The sequence below is a fragment of the Python bivittatus genome, unplaced genomic scaffold (genome assembly GCF_059951505.1).
Source record: "Python bivittatus isolate LINGU-HERP-01145 unplaced genomic scaffold, Pbiv_v1 ctg000020_np1212, whole genome shotgun sequence".
NCBI classification, from domain to species: domain Eukaryota; kingdom Metazoa; phylum Chordata; class Lepidosauria; order Squamata; family Pythonidae; genus Python; species Python bivittatus.
Window position 1 is genome coordinate 15,595,930 of NW_028277030.1, and position 21,624 is coordinate 15,617,553.

General features: G+C 38.2%; 2 protein-coding genes across 6 annotated transcripts in view; one reads left to right on the plus strand and one right to left on the minus strand.

Moving 5' to 3' along the window:
- Positions 1-6,228, minus strand: part of LOC103068233 (DNA helicase MCM8) — a 51,489-nt gene extending 45,261 nt beyond the window's left edge. For 3 of the 4 annotated variants that reach the window (XR_015795073.1, XR_015795077.1, XM_025164447.2), the window contains exons 1-3: positions 4,608-6,228; positions 3,568-3,734; positions 1,548-1,622 (exon numbers count right to left, since the gene is read on the minus strand). Coding sequence is in view for 2 of the 4 variants with exons in the window: in XM_025164447.2 (XP_025020215.1) it covers positions 1,548-1,622; positions 3,568-3,709 (217 nt within the window). In the remaining 2 variants the exon portion in view is untranslated. The remainder of the gene's footprint in view (positions 1-1,547; positions 1,623-3,567; positions 3,735-4,607) is intronic. The other variant, XM_088134783.1, reaches the window with a different exon arrangement.
- A 156-nt stretch (positions 6,229-6,384) lies between these two features.
- On the plus strand, positions 6,385-19,696 carry TRMT6 (tRNA methyltransferase 6 non-catalytic subunit). 2 transcript variants are annotated; one of them, XM_088134801.1, is made up of 12 exons: positions 6,385-6,674; positions 9,282-9,409; positions 10,438-10,473; positions 10,619-10,728; positions 11,768-11,859; positions 11,953-12,036; positions 14,192-14,316; positions 15,221-15,555; positions 16,236-16,321; positions 17,173-17,275; positions 17,351-17,437; positions 18,002-19,696. In XM_088134801.1, exons 1-12 carry the CDS (start codon positions 6,568-6,570, stop codon positions 18,152-18,154), a joined length of 1,446 nt encoding a protein of 481 aa, XP_087990927.1. In that variant the 5' UTR covers positions 6,385-6,567; the 3' UTR covers positions 18,155-19,696. The 2 variants fall into 2 exon arrangements, with proteins under 2 accessions (XP_087990927.1, XP_007424783.1); XM_007424721.4 differs by lacking the exon at positions 10,438-10,473.
- The last annotated feature ends 1,928 nt before the right edge of the window (positions 19,697-21,624 follow it).

Sequence of the window (21,624 nt, forward strand, 5' to 3'; positions counted from 1 at the left end):
AATTTCCATTAATTAATACAGTTAATATACTTATGGCTCTAGATAACAATGAACATATAAAACATATTTATCAACAAAGGTACTGTTGATTTTACAAGCGAACCTTTAATATACTAACAAGATATATTTAGCTGCAGCTTTAAAAAATTCTTCTCAGGATTTAAAGACTCTTCTTGAATATTTACTACTAGGAATTTAATTTCCTCAAATAAATATAATCTTATTTTATTGACCATGTCTTATTTTTACAAACATTACTTTGACAGGAATTATCATAATAAAGCAATTATCAATTTAGAGCAAAATCTTGTTCATTCAAAAGTAAGCCTTACTATATTCATTGAGGCCTACTTCAAGGAAGCTACATGCCAGATGGAAAGTTTTAGGCTTGCCTAAATACACATGATAAACCAGGATTTAACCATCTTTTAACAAGCTACATAGCACTAAGCTGAAATGGGAGAATTCACATGCTACGCCAAAACCAACTGCATTAAGGTTAGCACAGGGTGTGAAATCCACCACTGACTGCTTAGTACTGCATAGCAATGAGCCGATATTAATGTCTCATTGAACTCCACAGGGTTACTTCATCATACATATGCAAAACTATTGAGCTGCATGACAAGGAAGCTAAATTTAGTGCTATTATATTTTAAAGCAGTTTTTATATGTAAAAAATTAAATAAGCTTAAATGAACTATCTGATCATATTCTAAAACACATCCTCAATTTATTCATAACCAATAGGGAGACTCAATCATCCATTAAGGAGGTTTTAGTTTGTGTGCCTTTCAAAATATTATATCCCTTTTTTATATAAATGGAGATTTGTTTACTGCAAACAACACAATTTACATGAACCACAAACTTGTGCATGAAACAAAATAAACCATACTGCTCCATATGCAAATCCAAATTCCATGATCAGGCAAAAGTATTTATTCTGCTTGTATTTTATTTTTATTTTATTTTTTATATAGCACCACAGATATGCATATGACTTTACATAAGTCAAATTTGGACATCACATTAAGTTGTGGTGGTGGTGTTTTTAGTGTTTGTCCCACTTGGTTGTAGTATCCACTTGTTTTGCATTGTGCTAACCTAGTTCACACTCAAAGCTATCAATGCATGATGTGATAAGTCTTGTTTTTCAGTTGGCTTGTTGTGGAGCTGTGATGTTATTATACTAAAATTAACCCACATGCTTGTTATTTCATCACACCCACTTAACTTCTTCAGTCTAATGCAATTTGTGTCTGTATATGTGAGAACATGCCACTGCCAATCCAGCACAAGGCTGATACTCCAGTCCTGGTTGCTTCATCCAGGCAGAGGAGGAATTTATGCAGGCAGTGCAGGAACAATTTCTGGCAGCGATCTTGCTTTGTATGTGCAGTCTAAAAAAACAAAAAAATCTGTGACCCTTTCTTCAAAATATGCTTATGGTCTCCCAAAGGGTCATGACCTACAATTTGTAAATCCCTCCTCTAGCCAGCTCTTGATTTTATCATCTACAGGAAAAAAAAAAAAACAACCCTTACCTTCAGAGAAATAAAGTTTCCAACCTTTACATGGAGTAGCCTGATCCAGCGTTGTTTGAATGAGACGAGGTTGTGCTGAAAAGTATCCCCTCAAAAAGTCAGTGATAAAATTGAGCATTTTTAATTTGTTGTTAAAAACAATTTATATACAACATACTATAGCTGAAAATGACACCCAAAATGATAAAGATAACTGCCTGTACTGTACACAGGAACAACTTTGCCATAAGTTTCAGTTTTAAAAACTTCATTTAAATTATAGCACAGCAATCCAGATTTCAGACATTGTATCATGCTATTTTAAAACACTTTTTTTCCAACAACCTATTCTAGTTTTTTTTTTAAGTCTCCAAAGCAGTTAAAGTCATGTAGGGATGGTCCTGTGATGTTATTTGGGATGAGTTTGATTCTGTCAGTCCTGAGGAAGTGAACAGATCCTTGGTGCTGTGGGTACAGTCGCCTGTGTTTTAAATCCATGGCTGGCCAAGGCCTCCAGGGAGGGGGCCATGTGGTGGTGAATGCTTACTTGAGAAAGGGAGTGATCCATACCCTCCTTAAGAAACCATCACTGGATCCTACAGATCAGAAGCCAATTTCCAACTTTCCCCAGAAAGGAAAGGTTGTTGAGAAGGTGGTTGGTCTACAGCTCTAAAGGGTCCTGGAGGAAGTGGATTATCTGAACCCTTTCCAGTCAGGTTTACTGAGATGGGTTTGGTTATGCTTCTATGACCATGAATGACATGTGGCAAGCTCGGATGGGGGTAGTGCATCCATCCTAATCCTCGACATCTCAGTGGCCTTCAATGACATCAACCATGGTATCCTTCAGAATCAGCTTAGGGGGCTGGGAATCAGGGATACTATTTTGTAGTAATTCTCCTTCCTCCAGAACTAGTTCTGATGGGGGGGACAGCCTAGTCCTAGACTTTTGCTTTGCAGGGTGCCTCAGGACTCTTCCCTCTACTGTTTAACATATACACAAAGCTGCTGGGTAAGGTCATTCACCAGCATGGGATGAAGTATTGTCAGGATGCTGATGAGATCCAATTGTACATCTTGGTCCCTGCCCACCCAAGTGAAGCTATCAAGCTCAGTTCCTGGAGGCTGTGGGGGTCCGGATAGGGAAGAACATATTTCAGCTCAACCTTGTCAAGACAGAGTGGCTGTGGGTTTTGAGTCCAACAAGTTCTGGAATTGGAGAGACTGTATCCTTGACTCTGAATAGGGTTGTACTGCCCTGTGCAGATTCAGTGTGCTTCTGAACTCACAGCTCCTGCTGGCAACTTTGGCCGGGGGGGCGGGGACTTTGCGCACTGTCCTGTGCACCAGTTGCATCTGTTCCTGGACTGGGGTGTCCTGCTCACAGTCATTCACAACTTAGTCATCTCCCAATTATATTATTGCAATGTGATCTACATGGGGCTGTCCTTGAAGATCATCCAGAAGTTTCAGTTGGTCCAGAAGGCAGCAACATGGGTAGTTACGAGTGTCTCTTGCTATGCCCATGTGACACCTCTACTCTGCAAGCTGCACTAGCTCCCAGTAGGCTTCAAGGTGAAATTAAGGAGCTGGTTATCATTTACAAAACCCTATATAACATAGAATCAGGTTATTTGCAGAACTACCTGCTCCCAAGGGTAACTGCTCATCCCACACACTCCAACAGTGAGGGAACACTCTAGGTCTTCTCATTGAAACAATGTTACTTTATGAGACCTAGGAGATGTGCCTTCTTGGTGGCAGCCCCTACCTTTTGGAATTATCTTCTCCCCAATATATGGTTGGCCCCGACCCCGCAGGCATTCAGAGCCAAAGATAAGCAGAGTTCCCAATTGGATGAGTTAAAATATATTTTAGTTGTGGTTGCCATTTGTTTTAGCTGTGCTTTTTATGGTATGTATTGTTTTCCTCTGTGTTTGGTAACTTTTGTAGAATGCTCAGAATCATGCTGCTTTACTTGGGCAGTCATATAAGCGCTATAAATAAATAAATAAGCAAGCAAGCTGTGGAATTAACGTACCTGACACTAATTTCCCAGCAGCATTTTTCCAGTTTTCTTTCTGTCCACCTCCTTTTCCTCTCCCTTGCCATCTTCCTCTTCTCCACCTTTGAAAACCACCCCCTCCTTGTCCAGAACCTTTCCCACTTGTCTCAGTACTCATCTTGGCACTCTAATGGATCTGCATTCTGAATTAATTAAAAGACAATACATGTTAAATTCCTTTTTAATTTTGAAAGTAGTTATAGTAATGCAGCCATCAGTTTGTTTTTATGGCAGTGTTTGCACATCACTGTCACAGTAACTCAGGCTCCTGACCTCTAGCCCCTCCATATGGCCCAAAGGTAAATATCTGGCTAGGTTTGTACATCATACTACACCATGGTTTAACTATGTTTTATTGAATAAATCACAATTGGATGGCTTTGCACAATGCATTATACCTTTGTTTACAAAGACAAAGGCTAGATTCACACAGCATACCAGGCCCAAACCAAACCAGTAATATTATGGATAAGCTTCCTACTGTATGTGAATCTTCAATGTCGAATTATCATTTCCAGGTATTAACTGGGCCTGCTAAGAATAGAAGTTCAACAACATCTAGAAAATTTCAATTCCCTATCCCTGACCCATTAATTACCATAGAAAGTAAAACTGATCTACAAGAACTTCTGGTATGGTATAATCCCATGTTTGTTGAAATTGGATCCAATAGGCATAGAACACAAACAGGATCAGAATGCACGCGTTGCAAAGCTACTTAGGAATCAGGGTTACTTTCAAATATTGATAGCATTGCACAATGTGTGCTCAAGACAGCATTTCAGTACAAGAGCAAAACCATTAAAAAAACTTTCTACATATAACTCTTAAAAGAAAACACTGATTTAAACTGCTGCTAATCAGAAGACGCCTCCTCGTCTCCCTTTCCTTCTCATAATAGTCCTTAAGCACACTCCGTGGAGTCAGGATTTTAAAAAGGAATTTAAGCTAATTCTCAGGGAAGCTGGTCAACCTATACCTGGTGTCCGTAACTTCAGATAGAAAGGACGACTCACATAATTGGGCGCTCCTCCATTTGAGAAGAAACAAAAAAGACACTCTCAGCGCAGAAAACGGCAATTCCGTGGGAAAACTCGGCTAGATTGCGTCCCCCGAAAGCCTCGCTTTAGATGTTCCAGTCCCAGTCGCCGGTGAGTGCAGAAGAGAGGGAAGCGAAAACTTATCCGAACGAAAGCCGAGGGCGACTGCCACGGTGCCTCAAAACGTCCCCAGTCGGACTCGCCTGAATCTCTTCCCGTCAGTTCTCCTCGTTGCTATTCCGTTTCATTTTGGCGCGGGGCAGTGAAGTTTCCCTTGGCGTCGGGCACTCAGAACCAATCAAAACTGGCGCCGCTCTGTTGCCATGATTCCGTCGCGAGCTCTCAAAAACGTAAGCGGGAAGGCAGGAGCAGCAGGAAAGGCAAGTCACGTGGGGTTATTGCGTCCCTAACACTCCAGTGAGCGCTCAGGCTTATACTTCTTGCTGATTTGGAAGAGAGGAGTCGCGTCTCGCGTACTCTTCCTTTCTCTTGCTGGAGAGAGACTTAAGAAGGTTGAGCTTCGAGGGGGAATCTTGCCCCCATTTGACTGGACTCGAGGCAGCGAAAGCATGGGCCTCCAGATATAATGGAGCTGGGGCCCCAGGCGACTTGACTACTGGGGAAGGACGTAGTTTAGCCACGCTGTACAGTCACGTTTCTCCCCTGTTAGGTTCATATTACATTGAAGCTCCAAGGAGCCTGCGATGACTTCTTGCATGCTTCCAAAATAAATAAAGGGTTAAACTGGACACTTCCTTAGGAGGAGTGCGGGACAGGAAAAGTAAGAGAATTTGGGAAGAGGTGTGAGAAAAGGAGCTTCAGCAAAAGGAAAAAGGAGACGATCAGTATGTAGAGATTGATACTCCTTCTGAAAAAGTAATTTGTAGTAAGCATGAAGTTCTGTACCTCTAAACAGAAACCAATTCCCATATTATCCGCACTGTTATTGTTAAATAAAGTTTGCACTGTTGAAAAACGACTGGTGCTGAGTATATGAGAGAACATAATCCCACCATGTTATCAGAAAAAGTTGATAAAAGAGGAAATAAACTGTAGTAAACTAAATAAACTAAAACTTTGAAAATTATATGGTCCTGGCGTGTGCCAATGCAGCCGATATGTCAGCTATTTTCTTCCCAGTAGCCCTAGCCGCAGCGCAAGAGATTCTCTTCTGTCTCTGTTTTTAGTCAAATTCTGCTTGGTTTTTCAAGTATTTATATGACCTCTGTGCCTCCTGGCAAATTAAGCCTCTCCGGGGGAGGGGGGCGACAAATCGAAGTGGCGTTTTGAATGGAGCAAACCAATGATCGGACTCTAGGCATGTGCTGTTAAAATATGGACACATCTATTCTTCCGCCCGTGGTCTGGGGAATATTTCTGTGATTAAGCCCTTTAAAAAAAAAAAAAGAACATTTTGCACACGAAATGATTGTGTGCCATAGCAGCACGTCCGGCCCGAAATAGGGTTGTGTAACGGAGCCCCGAAGTTCCAGCTCCGTAAATTAAATTAGCAATCTTCTATTTTTCTACCTCTATGTTGTAAACTAGAAAAGAGTTTCTACATAGAGATGTCAAATTATAGAGCGGCCATACCAATCTTATGAAAAGAAATCCCTAAGTGTGCCAGAGAGTCGTCGGCGATTGTAGTTGCCCGTTTTTACCGTTCGCTCAGACTCCTTTTCACGTCGCCACTATGGCACCAGTCAGGATCAACATGGCGCTAGCGCCTCTCTATCCCTCGATCTCTATGATGAAGTCCCAACAGACAAACCGCTCTTCAGAAGAGGAAGCGAAGCCGCTTCCGTGATTCGTGCCTTTGGGGAACACCGGAAGAGGGTCTTTCCTGCGTTGGCGCATGTGCACGAGGTTTTTTTGTTTTTCGTTTTTGGCGTAGCGCGCAAGGGCCTTCGGAGGGGCGCGTGGGGGTTCGTTCGCCATGGAGGGCGCTCCGCGGTCGGCGTCTCCGCATGTAATCTGCGAGGGAGACTGGGCTGTTCTCAAGCGGGACGACGTGTTCAAAGCGGTCGCCGTGGTGAAGCGGAGGTGAGCCTCCTGTTAGGGTGAAGCGGAAGGGAATGACCAGCTCCCCCTCTTCACCTTCTGCAGCCCTTTATTTCATTTGGCTTCTTTCCTAGGGAAAGTCCGTTGCTGGAACTGGCCTTTCCGTAGTCCCTTATGCCTAAACAGGGAGGGTTACCCCGTGCATATCACCCAGCCTGTTGGTTATTATAACCTATAACAGTGTTTCCCAAACTTTTTTCTCTCAGGACCCCTTCCCACTTTTAAAAATTGTGGACGACCCCAAAAAAGCTATTGTTTGTATGGGTTATAATTATCGATATTAAAAATTAAAATGGATGCACTCGCTGCCGCTGCTGCTTCTCACGATCGTTTGATGGGATTTTAATACTGTATTTTTTTTTCACCATAGGCTGGCAAATCATATTGATTTTGTATACCCCTGAGCGGGTCTTGGGAGACCCTGGTTCGTGCTACCAAGCAAAAGCCTGTATTTCTCAGTGCTTGTGAAGCTTTAAGCTGCCGATGCTTTTTCCTGAAGGGTTTTGCTACATGCAATTACTAATTCTTTCATTTATCAGGAGTATGAACCCTTACAGAAGATCTCAGTGTCTACTTCTGTTTCTCTCCCTCCATGACTAAGGGAAAGGGCAGTTTAGCTGAGATCAAGCTCTTCATGAGAGAGGGATGCCACACAATTAAGGGCTTGAGATGAGTAGGCCTCCAGGAATAAGGGGCAGCAAGATGACATTGGTGGAGTCATTGTGGAGAACAGACAATCTCCACTTCTAAGGATGGTGAATTGGCAGTAAATTACAGTTACAAATAAATGCCAGTTCAGAACTTCCTACCCAGACTGCAACATCCTTTAGCAAGATTTGCCATTGTCATCTAAATTGCCCTTTCTGGCAAATCTTTTTTAAAAGGTACTTCTTTTTAAAAACCTCAGTATTTCCAAAATGTCCTTAGGAGGTGGGACTTGCTTTCAAACTACAGGTTCATGATTTTTTCAGACAGGATTGCAAATATACATATTTAGAAGATTCCTTAACTTAGAAGAGGTGAAATCAGCTATAATTTAATTTCTTGAGGATTTTATTTAAGGTGAAAATTGGAGTTTGGGATGACTGCTAGGGGAAGAAGACTTTGTGGTTATGACTGAGTTATGCAGATTCCACAGAAACTTAAGTATTATTCAGTCGTAATAAGAGAAAGTGGTGTATGGGAAAGAAGGAACTGCACATGCCAGCCTTGTCTCTTCACCTCCCCATCTGAGCAGGAGGGTCTGAAGCTTTCATTGGAATGAGAGCTGAAGACTCCACACATCAGGGAATTGGTGCATGAGGTTTTTAATGGGACGATGGGTTCTGTTTGCACTTGCATGTGGAGTTCTTTATTCTGTGTGCCTGACAGTTTTTCAGGGATGAAAAAACAACTACCTCAACCTGTATTTTTGAAAATAGAAAATCCATTGGTTACTTAAACCAATTATCATCCTTAGGTGAAACACATAGGATAGTAGTAGAGAGAAATGACAACTTTCACATTAATGAAGCTGGGAATAGTTTTAAGAAATGTGTTATATTAAAAAACTAATATGATTTTTTTTAATTGGGAGAAATATTGCTGTTCTAATGGAATTTCAATCTTCTTGAAAGGGGCAGCATTGTTCTTTGAATTGCGAGAGGACTGGCCCTCATCTCCGGACTGGCAGTGGAGTTTCCCAGGCTGAGAGTGCTGAGGGACTTTAACTTGTTGCCTTGAGAGAGAGTCAAAAGTGGCTTGGGAATTCATGGCCATCATGACAGTCATGATCTTGTCTGAGGTTATCATAGATGCAACTTGTATGGGAGGCTGCACACTAGATCTGGTTTCTGGTTTTCATTTCAGAGCAAATGCAGTATGTTGATGGAGAAGAGCATTAACATGGTCAGATCACTCTTTGGTCACTAGGGAGTTGTCTGCCACCAGCTTCCTCAGGAAGTTGGCTTGGGTCGTCTGCTGGAACATAGAGATGGCTGCTCAATTAAATTGGAAAGAGTGGGGCCCCTTCAGGTTCCCCTCTTAAAGAATGTCATTTATAGGGTTCTTGGAGGCAGTCCTTTTCAATCACTGCCCCCTTTTATCAAACAGCATCCCTCTGGATATTCAACTTGCCCTAACTTTATTGGGATTCAGAAAAGCATTTAATACCTGATTATTTCACTAGAACTTTGAAGAGGAGATAAATTGATTCTGCCTGTCTATGAGTTATAATGGCTATTATGGTTTTTTATGGTACCTCATCATAGAAATAGGTTTCTATTCTATTTCTATAAAATGTTTCTATTTTATGAGGTTGTCTATTAGTTTTAATCCTATTTATATATGATTGGATTGGGAGTCACTCAAAGTCAGTCACTTATTAAAGTGGCATATAAGCCTAGTAAAATAAATAAATATTCTTGTGGTTTTAATTTACTTGCATCTTTTGCTCAGTAACTTATGACTATTTCAGCCTACTTGCACTTGAAACTGGAGTTGAATATACTACAATTCATGTCTGGCATTTTATTTCTTTTTCAGGTTTTGGGTCATGAACATTCCTGGGTTCTAGGTTTCTAATTGATTTATCAATGTTTTTGTTTTCAGAAAAATTATTTTTGAAAAACAGTGGTTCTGCCTAGATAATGCTATTGGGCATGTTTATGGAACAGCATTTGAAGTGACTAGTGGTGGTAGTCTTCAGCCAAAGAGGAGGTTAGAAGAAATGAATCCAGGTATGAAGCAGCAAGAAATGTATAGAATGTGTGTATTTTGATATTACAATTCTATCTTGGTTAATTAAGAATCTCTGCCTATCTTATAGATGTTCAATGAATTATTGGCAAGGCTGTAAACTGTAAACTATAATGAAATGTATATAACTAAATAGAAGATTGGACTCAAACTCAGGTTTATCAGATATATTTGATGGTCAGTACAAAAACTTACAAAGTAAAAAACATGAAATGTCTACTTTTAGTAGCTAAATTAATTATTAATAAACAGTGGAAGTATCTAAATAATATTCCATTTGATTGTTTGGTAAGACCTGGTTTATAGCATTTACTTGAGAAAGTTTCTATTGCTTGACAATGCAAAGTAGCAAATCATGATTCCTTGAGGAACTGTGATCTTATGGTTTATTTAAGAGATAAGCATCCTTACAATGGCGTTATGTGAGAAATTATGGGCAAATTAAAATATACTAGCATCATTCAAATGTTAAATTTAATCAAGAACATTTTTAAGAATCATTTCATTTGACAAAAAACAAACATGAGCACCAATCAAGTGAAAGGATGCTATAGTAACTCTTCCCTTTGCCTGATGAACAAGGGTTTAATTCAACCTAGTTTCCTGTTTTGTCTGTGTTAAATGATTATACAGTAGAGTCTCACTTATCCGACATAAACGGGCCGGCAGAACGTCGGATAAGCGAAAATGTCGGATAATAGGGAGGAATTAAGAAAAAGCCTATTAAACACAACTACGTTACTTACGTTGACACGCACGTAAACACTGCACAGTAACACACAGTAAACCGATCCGCATACAATAACAAACTGCACTGAGCGACCGTTAGGAAAGGCGAGAAATGACCAACACATGAGTCATAGGCTAGACGTGCGCGCCTGCTGCACCTGTTGCAATTGATTTTTGTGTTGCGGCGCCGCACCGTCAGGAGCAACAAGAAAGAGTACACTCGCAAACAAGCGGCACACTTTTCTCGTTGCCGATTTATGCATGTTGTGTTTTTTTTTAGGGGCATCGGATAAGACGGAATGTCGGATAAGCGAAGGTCGGTTAAATGAGACTCTACTGTAGTACCAGTTAGAAACCATCTACGATATTAAATAATGTTTTTTTTAAATCTTTAGTAATAGTTCTTATAAGAGTATTTTTCCAAGTAATATTTCACAAATCTATGTTTTTATTTTTTAAAGAAACAAAAGAGGCGGGTACAGATAATCGTAATATAATTGATGATGGAAAATCTCAAAAACTGACTCATGATGATATAAAGGCTTTGAAGGATAAAGGCATAAAAGGACAGGTAATCTTGTATTCTCAATTACATATTACTGTGTCCCTTCTTAAGTCAGTACTTTCTGTTTAGAAAGCTATGTTGCTAGGAACAGTTACAACTAGAATCCTTTTCTGTTGAAGAATATGAACCAGTGTAGTATAGTGATTAAAGTTTTAGATTTGAACTGAGGAAACACAGATTTGTGTTCCTCCTCAACCAAAAAAAATCACTGGATGACTTTGGACCAGTCGGTGTCTTTCAGCCCAATTTATGCATCAGAGTAGTGTTGGGATAAAATTAGGCTAGAACCCCATGTATGCTACCTTTTGCTTCCAAAGAAAAAGCAGGATATAAATCTAATAAATAAGAAAAGAGAAGTCACCTTTCTATACTAAATACCAGCAGCTCTTCTAAAAGTCTTGGAGAATTGAAGAATTGAATCTGGGACTTATTTCATGTAAAGTATGAACTTTACAACTCGACTATATTTCTCTTCTCTGGTTCTTGACTGGATGATGTGTATCATGACCATAATGCATGGAATGCAAGATCCATTCATGTACCATAAAATAAGTCAGTGGCACTGCTTTTTCTTGGGGCTGCATGGTTCTTTGGATTGTTTATGGCTAGATATTGGCTTCACATTTGCTAGATGGATTATTAAATTGAGAATAAATGTATTTCCTACTTTTTGTGTGTGTGTGCGTGTGCCTTCAAGTCAGTGTTGACTCCTGGTAACTGCCCGAACAAATCCCTGCAGTTTTCCTGGCAAGTTTTTTTTTTTTTCCCAGAAATGGCTTGCCATTAGCTCCTTCTTGGGGCTGAGAGAGTGTGACTGGCCCAAAGTCACCCAGCTGGCTTTGTGCCTAAGGCGGGATTGGAACTCATGGTGTCTTGGTTTCTAATCTGGTGTTTTAACCACTACACCAAACTGGCTCTCCTATTTTCTAGTTGGATGCTCATTAGTCACTATTTGTGTACTGGGGATTTTTTTTTTTTTTTTTGGTTAACAAATGCTTTACAAATAGCTATAAAGAATAGAATGATTAACTTATCTTTTTTAAAGGAAATAGTTCAACAATTGATAGAGAACAGCACCACGTTTAGAGACAAAACAGAATTTGCCCAAGATAAATACATCAAAAAAAAGAAAAGAAAGTAAGTTGAATTTTAGAAAATAGAATGTTTAGTGAATCACAAATTATAAGTAGCTTTAACACAATTTGTTTATTTGTGATGCTTTGCTTACAGATATGAGGCAGTTATTACTATCATAAAACCATCTACTCGTATTCTGTCAACAATGTACTATGCAAGAGAACCAGGAAAGATCAAGTAAGCCTTAATGTATTTCAATCATATGGGAAATCTGGGAGGCTACATCTAGCAGTAAATGAGTGAACAGATGTCCTTCCACCAGTGGTCACAGACAGATACAACCAGCGTGTAAAACATGAGAATCTTCCTGACAGAATATAGTTTGCAATCATCTGTGTATATATTTTAAAAAATCATATGAGATTCTGGTGAGGGCTACCACCTGGACTAGAATTTATATTAATCATATCCTGCATGAATTTCCAATAGATGTTTGTTTTGTTCTCTCAAAGCTCTTCTTTTCATAGAGGAAGCCAAAAGCACTCAGCTGTAGGTTTGTGCAGATTTCTTTTTCTCAGCAGTGCTACATAAACCATTACGGAGGATCTCAAGAGCTGAAAGAAAAATGAGTGAAAGCATTTTTCAGCTTTCATCCATAACACCACCAGTTTTGCAGGGGTTTCCTCCACACAGCTCTGGATTCAACATGAACTTTTGTAATACAAATCTCAGGTTTTAAATTTTGGTAATACCTTTGAAACTCACAGAGAAAAATGTTCAAGATAAATCTCATTGAAATGTGCAGATCTTTTGTGGATGAAAGGCAGGCCTTTCTTAACCTAGTTTTCTTCAGATATTTTTGTTTCCAATATCCAATAGTCTCAACCAGGATGGTCTGTGGTCAAGAAATATGAAAGCTATTGTCCAAATAACCTGAAAGGATGGTTTGAATATAAATATTTCTGAGACATTATAGGATTTTCTTTCTTATTAAAAGACAGAAATTAAACCTTGATGTGCTTTTTTCAATTTGCTTAATGTTTAAAATAAATTTAATAATGCCTTTTCATGTAATGTGGTCTTCCAGAAGATTGTGTCAATCCATTGATTCCCATTACTTAGATTGGTTTTTTTTTCATGGTAATTCTCACTAACCAGTTAAAACATTAATAGAAGCAACAAAATAAAGCAACAAAATAGAAGGAGAGACTGAGTATATTGTAATAGATTAGGTATACAGATAGTCCTCGACTTACAACCATTCATTTAACAACCGTTTAATGTTACGGCAGCACTGAAGAAAGTGACTTATGACTAGTCCTCGCACTTACAACCATTACAGCGTCCCCACACCCACATGATCAAATTTTGGGCGCTTGGCAACTGGCATGTATTTACAGTGGTTGCAGTGTCCTGGGGTCACGTGATCACCATTTGCAACCTGCCAGGGGGGCTTCCATCAGGCATAGTCAGTGGGGGAAGCCAGATTTGCTTAACAGCTGCATGATTTGCTTAATGACTGTGGTGCTTCACTTAACAGCTGCAGCAAAAAGGTTGTAAAATCAGGTGTGACTCACTTAACAACCGCATTGCTTAGCAACAGAAGTTCCAGTCCCAATTGTGGTCGAGGGCTACCTGTACATTGTAAAAGAGCAAGCCGAATTCAGACAGACTTATGATTCATGACCCACAGAAGATTAATTTGAGAACAAAATGTTTGACGTTGGAATGTTTAATAACTGCATTCTTGTTTTGAGAGGCTTACAAAAGATGCCATTCTCTTTCCTCTCATATATAATGGGCAGAGAGTATTTAACATTATGACAAGAACCATTATGTCATATTCAGTACTTAGCAATCATATTCACAGAATGGATCACCTGTTGCCCAACCTGGTAATAGTTATAACTGGACCCCAGAAGAAGGCCTTCTCTTTAGCAGCGCCTGCCCTCTGAAATGAAGTTCCCGCAAGATCCACATAGCCCCCATTCCACTGTTCCTCAGAAGAGCGGTGAAGACCTGACTTTTCACCCGGATTTTGGCGAGAGAGAGTGAGACCCCTTGCTTCATTCCATCTGGCCATATTTTATCTTTTATTGGTTTTATTGTAATTTCTTTGATTGTTGCAAGCTGTCCAGAGTCATTGGGACTCAGGTGACATACAAGTTTAATAAATTATTATTGATCACGCAGTCGGCCAGATGTTTAGACTGGATTTGGCATTTTTATCCCCCTATCGAGTCCTTCCCAAGGACCTGGGATAGGTAGATGTTGTTTGAAGATGATGATGATGATGATATTATATTATTATAAATAAATATAATTTTTTGTACTCTTAAGAATTTTAAGTCACAACAAAGGTAAAATAGGTTTTTTTTTCAAAATGTCCTAGCTATTTGCGGTATGATACTCTAGCCCAGATGTTAACTTGGGGAAATGTTCATGCTGGCAGCAAGATGATAGTAATGGAAACCTGTGCAGGATTGGTGCTGGGAGCTGTAATGGAACGAATGGGAGGTGAGAACAGCAGAATATAATGAATAGAACTGGGAGTGGAAGCTGTAATGGGAGTGTGAACATTTAATAGTAATGTTTCTATGGTAGAATAGAACATTTAGAAACATTTTGTTTCTAAAACTAGCATTTTTTTTCTTACATTTAAGCTGAATTAGCAACTTCCCAAACAGAATATTCATTACAAAATATAAAGACCCAAGAGAAGTAGAGAAATAAGATGCTTCTGAAAAACACTTGTGTTTTCTCCTCCTGCTTCATTTACTTTTGTTTAACCACTATTTTCAAGTTTTATGTAGATTGAAGTAAGCAGATAAAGGGAAATCTCTGTTATTGTGGTCATAGCTATTGCTTGTTAGAACCGTTCACTGAATTTAGCTTGAAGAGCTAGTTTAGATGTGTCTGCTTGGGTAAGTTGGCTCGAATTTTCAGTTTGCTGCTTTTGATTCGTTTTGCCCCATTCCATTTTATAAATGTTTTTGGAACTCAACTGAGCTTCAAACACATTTGCATGTGAGAACCAGGCAAAGCAGATGCTCTAATACAAAAACTCACCAACTTCCTGGATGGCCAAGTTTGTGAAAGTGGGCCTGGGCAAGTTCAAATAATCTTTCACTTGCCCATAGTGATTTGAACTGAAATCACCTGTAGATGCTTGTGTAAACCTCCACATTGCTTGGATTTTCATCATATGAATAATGCATTATTTGCACAGATGAATGTGTCAGGTGACCAGTTTTGAAAAACATTCTTTAAGATGCTGTGAAGGTCTGTAAATGACTCCTGTTTTTTTTTTCATGCAGGTCACTACTGTATTTGAGGCAGAATAGTTTGTTTAGAGTGTCACAATGTACTGGTGTGAACCTAGTTTATGCTGGCCATATTTGACTTTGATCTGTACTTGCAGGTTACGGATCCCTTGTTCAGATATATCCAGGAGAAGGACCTGTTAGAGCAGCCACAAGTTGTTTTGGATTTCCTAAATCCTTTTTTGATACTCTCTCTGAGTTCCCCCTCAGCAAAGTGGGCAGCGTTCTCTCTGGAACATTTTCTTTAACATCATTGCCTTCAGAGTCTGAAGAGAATATGCCAGTGGCAGAAGACAGAAACAGGTCAGGGGATGACAAGAAACTTTCCATACCAGAAGTAGAATGCAGTCCTGAGATAGCTATGGAGAGCAGTCAACCTGAAGATCAAGAAATAGTGGAATCGGATGCACTTGACAATAAAGCCAAGGGGACAGTAAGATCCTACCATTTTTTTTGAGGTTTAAACTTAATTAAACAACTGAGCCTATTGCTATTTAAATAAGTATGTTTCTCAACCCAAAGAGTCACATTGCAGTATCAGTTATTAAATGAATGGTTACTCTGTTATGCTTGTCTGCATTATATGTTAATTGCAAGGCCTTTTGATAGAAATCAGGTTCTATCAGGTTGATAGAAATGTAATAAATGCAATGTACTCTGGATTGCTAAAGATAGTAATAGTACCAGAATAATTTTATCCATTGTGAATTATTTTGGGGGTAACTGTGATTTCTGTTGACTTTAAGTTGGCTATAGGTTAAATATGTCAAAGTCTAAAGCTGATATATAGCAATGTAAGTTATGTTAGGATTAGAATTTAAGATATTTTGCTGTTTGGTTTTATTGCAGTAGTGTTTAAAATAAATACATTTTTTAAGTTTAGTAAAATATTTAATCATTTAAAATATTTCAAATTGAAGCACTAGAATACATTTTGTTATCTTTAACAATTCTACTTTATCTTTCAAATAGAACTTTAAATTTGAGGAAGAAATTAGAAAATGAAGCCCAAAGCAGCCTATAAATAATGTGTGTAATTTTGCAAAATACTACAGAAATAAAGGTTTTTAGAACTTCTTAAAACACTTAACCTGAATTCATACATATTTTTAGACACACAACAAACAAAAGAAACAAGAGGAGAAGAAGAGAAAGCTGATAGAAGCTGCTGCTTTATTGAAACAGAAGGATGCTGATGGGTGAGAGTTCTGAACATGTCCAGAAATACCTTGTTGTGTAATTGCTTTTAAAAGAGAATTTGCCATTTTTTTTTTTAAAAATGTAATTGGATGTTAGTAGTTCCATGGTTTGTGAGTGAGGGGTAATTAGCTTGAAGCTTAAAGCCAAGGCTCAGCCCTTTCTGGGTTTTCCTTTTTCATTAGTCTTTAAATTTCTGTGTTAGATCAAAAGATACTGTAAGTGGCCAAAATATTTTCAGTACTAAAAGGATGACAACAACCCATACCAATTATTTCTATGACAGAGAGGATTACCAACACATCAGCTGTGATGAGTGGCTCAGCCTATCTATTGTATTAAAGATAAAACTCCTTATATTAGTAGAAGGAAAATAACCAATGCATTAAAAGAGAATGATTTAGATCTAAAATAAACTTGAGGAAATTCATGAAAAGTTTTTTTTTCCTAATCCCTTCCTGTGATTACCTGCATCTGAGAAAAGCCTCTCTGATATGGCCCTCTTTAATGTGGTGCTTCTGGTCAGGGCAGCAGCATTTCCTCACATTTTGGCAAATCTCCACCTGGTTTTACAACACAGAGATCACCACCACCATAGCTTGGAGCCTGTTCCTTCCATTAATTTTTTAGATTTAATCTGGGATCCAAACTGTTGTTATATGTGTGCACAAACATATTTCTACTTCTTTAGAAAAGAGTTGATCATCCTCAAACCACACTGGCTTGGTGGTAAAAATATGAATGAAGGGAAATAAGCTTTGCCAGACTTTCAAATTCATTTTCATAGCCCAAAAGTAACAGCTTCTTTGATGTTTAGAAATGCAGCTAACCTGTCTCTAACTTTCCATTACAGTTTAATTGTAGCCAGTCGATTTCATCCAACAAGTTTATTATTCCTGTTGTTAGACTTGGTAGCTCCTTCGAGACCTTTTGTTGTCTACTGCCAATATAAAGAGGTAAACCCAGTATGTTTTCTTACAATTTTTAAAGATTTTTCAGTAAGTTCGTATAACCAAATTTTCTTGTTTTAGCCACTACTGGAATGTTATACAAAACTGAGAGAGAAGGGTGGCGTCATCAATCTGAAACTTTCTGAAACATGGTTACGAAACTATCAGGTAAGAATTACAGATAAATATGTACCATAAAAAATGCAAATAAGCCAGGGAAATTATGCATCTCTGGTTAAAAAGGGTATGAATATTTGAAATTTTGAAATAATGGGGTGGGGGGAATAGAGAATAGGGGGAAAATAAAGGGATCATTGTTCAGACTATGCAGAATAATTCAATATTATTACTATTCTCTTTGATTATTCACTGATGAACCCACCACCAATTGTAATATTTTATCTTGTTTTGTTTTTACTTATTTTTATTTTTAATGTGTTTTTGTTTGCAGTTCTGGATTGTAATAAAAATATTCAATTTGATATGATCATTAATTCATAATTCATCAATGTAGAATAATGGTTAGAACTTCATTTTATGCCATTTCTGCAACATGACAAATCTAATTGACTTCTTCAATGTCTGATTTTTACATTTTTGTTTAGTGTGTTTGCATATGTGTGCGTCTCCTTGAAATCTTTTATTGCTGTTGGATCCACGGGCCTCACAGAATGTGCTATTAGTACTGCAACTGTTACACAGCTTACTTGCTATTTCTTGTTTTTTGTAAAGATCTTGCCAGATCGAAGTCATCCCAAATTGCTTATGAGTGGTGGTGGTGGATATCTACTGATGGGCATCACTGTTAGAAATGAAAACATAAATACTAATGACTGCTTAGAAGAACCATCCTCTAAAAAGCGTAAGCTTCAAGAACACCATTAATACTTTAAGAAATTATCCTTGCGTTCTATTACTAACTGTATTTAAAGGCACAGAAGAATGTACTTTGTTTTCCATTTGTGACTGAAAGTTCTTTTTTTAAATAAGACTGTCAGGTTCAACCAAATGTTGGAATCCTCTATTGCCAACGTCATTCCAGACTCGGGTAGTTCCTTTAACTATAGAGTAAGGCTTTAGAGGGATAGGGTTAAGAATCAGTTTCCCTGGAGATGTTGCAAAAATTAACTGAAAGTCAAGCTCTGTTCTGTTACAGAATTTTGTTTTGAATTCAAAACCCACAAATCCCATTGCCATTTCTTTTGGTTAAAAAAATTGTATCTACTTCCTATTTCAGTTCTTAATCTTGAAATCAAGGGGCTTTTTTTTTACTAAGTGAAATGAATGTTTCAAAATGATGTAATATTATCAATGAGAAAGACAAGACTGATGCTAGACTATTGTATGTTTTAACCATTCTGAATTTCAAAAAAAAGTGAATGTCAGGTATTACTTTCAAAATGTTAAAATACTGCTAGTCTGTTTTCACTTATACTTTTTTTAAAAAAGAAAAGCTGGCTTCCATCTTTTTAACATGTGATAACTTTATATTTTTATGTGGAGTTTTTAATCTGTAAATCTGCATTTCAATAAATTATAAGATTATTTTGTAGTATGTGAGTTATTTTTTCTTCTAAAGAAGTAAAGATTGTTAAAGTAGCAAGCCGTCTGGATGGCAACCAAGCTGTAAGTGTTTCCACTACATGTTCTCAAAGTTCCCAATGTGACCACTGGCCCCAAAGGTTTGCCTGCCATTGTATTGGACTCTCTGTTTTGTATTTGTGAATTGACCCCAATCACCCAAATTCAAACAAGATCTAGCCAGATATATATGTCAATACGGCTCACTGAAATTCTTGATACATTCTGGGGTTCAACTTACATTCTATGTTCAACTTAGAACATAGATCATATCTTTCAGTTTTAATTTTGGATCTGTTGCTGCTTTTGCAGCTTGGTTTATTTTTTAGTTCCTAGCATTTGCAACTGATTTTATAAGCTGCATTGAATGACCTCAGGCATGGAAAGTTAGGGTATAAAGAGTTTAATAAAGAAAAAAGAGACAGCCCCATTTGAAAGAGGTATAAAAGGAGATCCTTGAAATAGATGGGTTTGATTGAAGGAGCTCTAGACTAGTGTGATGGTCATTCTACATACATGCACTAAATCACCTTTTCCCCTTTGAATCCAGATCACAGAGCAGCCCTTTATTTTTAATTTAAAATGAAAATCAACAATCAACCCTTAAGACCTGGCTTTCCCCCAAAACATTTGGAGCCAGTTGAGTGGTGTTCCCCTTTGATTGTTTTTTTGTAGTGTTTTGATTACCATTTCATATTCTATTTCATATTTATACAGTATATTGTGTATGTTTTAATGTTATATGATTCTTTTTGGTTTGTTTTTTGTCGTTGGACACTACCTGGAATCATATTGTTTGAGTAGCCTTATAAGTCTGGTAAATAAATAAATAAATAGTCCGTTGTAGAGGAAGGCTGGGCAGTTTTTTGTTTCTCTTTTGGGAAGAAGGAGGCTGGTTAGCCATTTGACCAAAACAACACAGATCCCCTTTTCCCAATTTTATCCACATTTGAAAATACAGATAGTCCTTGGCTTACAGCCATTCGTTCAGCAACAGTTCAAAGTTACAATGGCGCCAAATGAGTGATACTTATGACCAGTCCTCAGTGTTCTGGCCATTGCAGTGTCCCTGCAATCATGTGATTGTGACTTGGGCACTTAGTCGAGCTTGCAGTTATGACATTGCAATGGGCCAAAGTCATGTGATCCTGATTTCCGATGTTCCCTGCCAGCTTCCCACAAGCAAAGTCAGTAGGGAAGCTGGCAGGAAACCAGAAGTTACATTCACGCAAGGTGTTTGCTTAACGACCTCCGTGGTCCTTGCTTAATGACAACCAGGACTGCTGGAATTGTTTCATGAAGCAATTTAAATATTTTAACTTTGATGTTAAAGAAGACTCCTGAGGATACTATGGACAGCCAAGAAAACAAATGGATCATCGAACAAAACAAACCAGAGTTCTCACTCAAGAAAAAATGACCAGGTACAAATTATCCTACTTCGGACACATTATGCAAAGACCCAGCTCTGTGAAAAAGGCTATAGTGCTGGGAAAGGTGGAAGGAAAGAAAAAGAGGACGACCAGCAGCATTGTGGATGGACTCAGTTATAGTGGGGATAGATGCACTGTTGGAAGACCTCAAAAACCAGGTTAGGGATAGATCGTCATGGAGAAAATCTATGTGGTTGCTAAGAGGTGACACTGACTTGATGGGACATAATCAAAAGCTTTTATCTCATTGGTTAACGTAGGTAAAGGCCTTAAGTGCTATGCAAATATTTTTAGTAGCCAGACTATAATAGCATGCTAAGTCTTTGTCCCATGTATAATGTTAGCTAACTTGAAAGCATTTCAGCAGAATGGAACAGTTTAAAATCCTGTGGTGGTCTAGTTTCAGGTAACAATGAAATGTACAATGCAGTCTAACACCTGAAACTTGTGGTCTGAAAGTCAGAAATGTATGTTTATTTCCCAGCTCAGTTATGAAGATCATTGCTGGTCCTGAACAATTTCGCCTGATCAGTTTCATTAAGCAGTTTGCAAGCATTGAATAGCTAAGCTTCTGTGAGACACGTGTGTAATATAGCCCATTATACCTGAAAGAGTATTACTTGAACAATATTGGGGAGTCGCTCCCCCATGCACATCATTGATCTCCCAGAGAAAAGGCAGTCTATAAATGCAACAAATGCATAGACCATGTATCCACTGATGCCACAACCTATTTTAATTTGGCCCTGAAAAAGCAAACTGAGCATTCATTTATGCTCACAATGTGAAACAATATTTCCAACGCACAGTAGGTGGCAATCACAGAGTCAAGAATGGAGCAATGCTAGCGATAATAAATGACCTATGAAAATATCAAGACTCTTCATATCAATAGCTAACATGTCTGTCCAGGCCTTTGCCTTCCCATGTTTTATATTCCTTTAACTTTTTAATTAAATGTTTCTGTGCCAAAATCCAAGTTTAGTGTCACATTGTTCTCTCATTCCTTATTTTCTTAAATATAAGAAACTGCTTTTGCTACCACCTTAAAGTTTATCTAGTTTTATTTTAAGAATCAGAAGATAGTTTTGTCTTGCTTAAATTTCTTCAGTGGCAGCAACCATCTAAAAACAATTCTAATATTTTTTAAATTATAAAAACCCTAAATAAGCTTGAATTTCTCCAATTTTTTTAATGTGACGAATCTATTTCCCTATTTCATGCAGACATTTTAGTCCATGGAATTTAATCTTCGTATCTGTGCTTGTCTTTACTGCTCATGTCTTTCTGAACTGTGAGAAAACAATAACTTGGCAACTCCTAGGGAAACAGCCAAGAAGT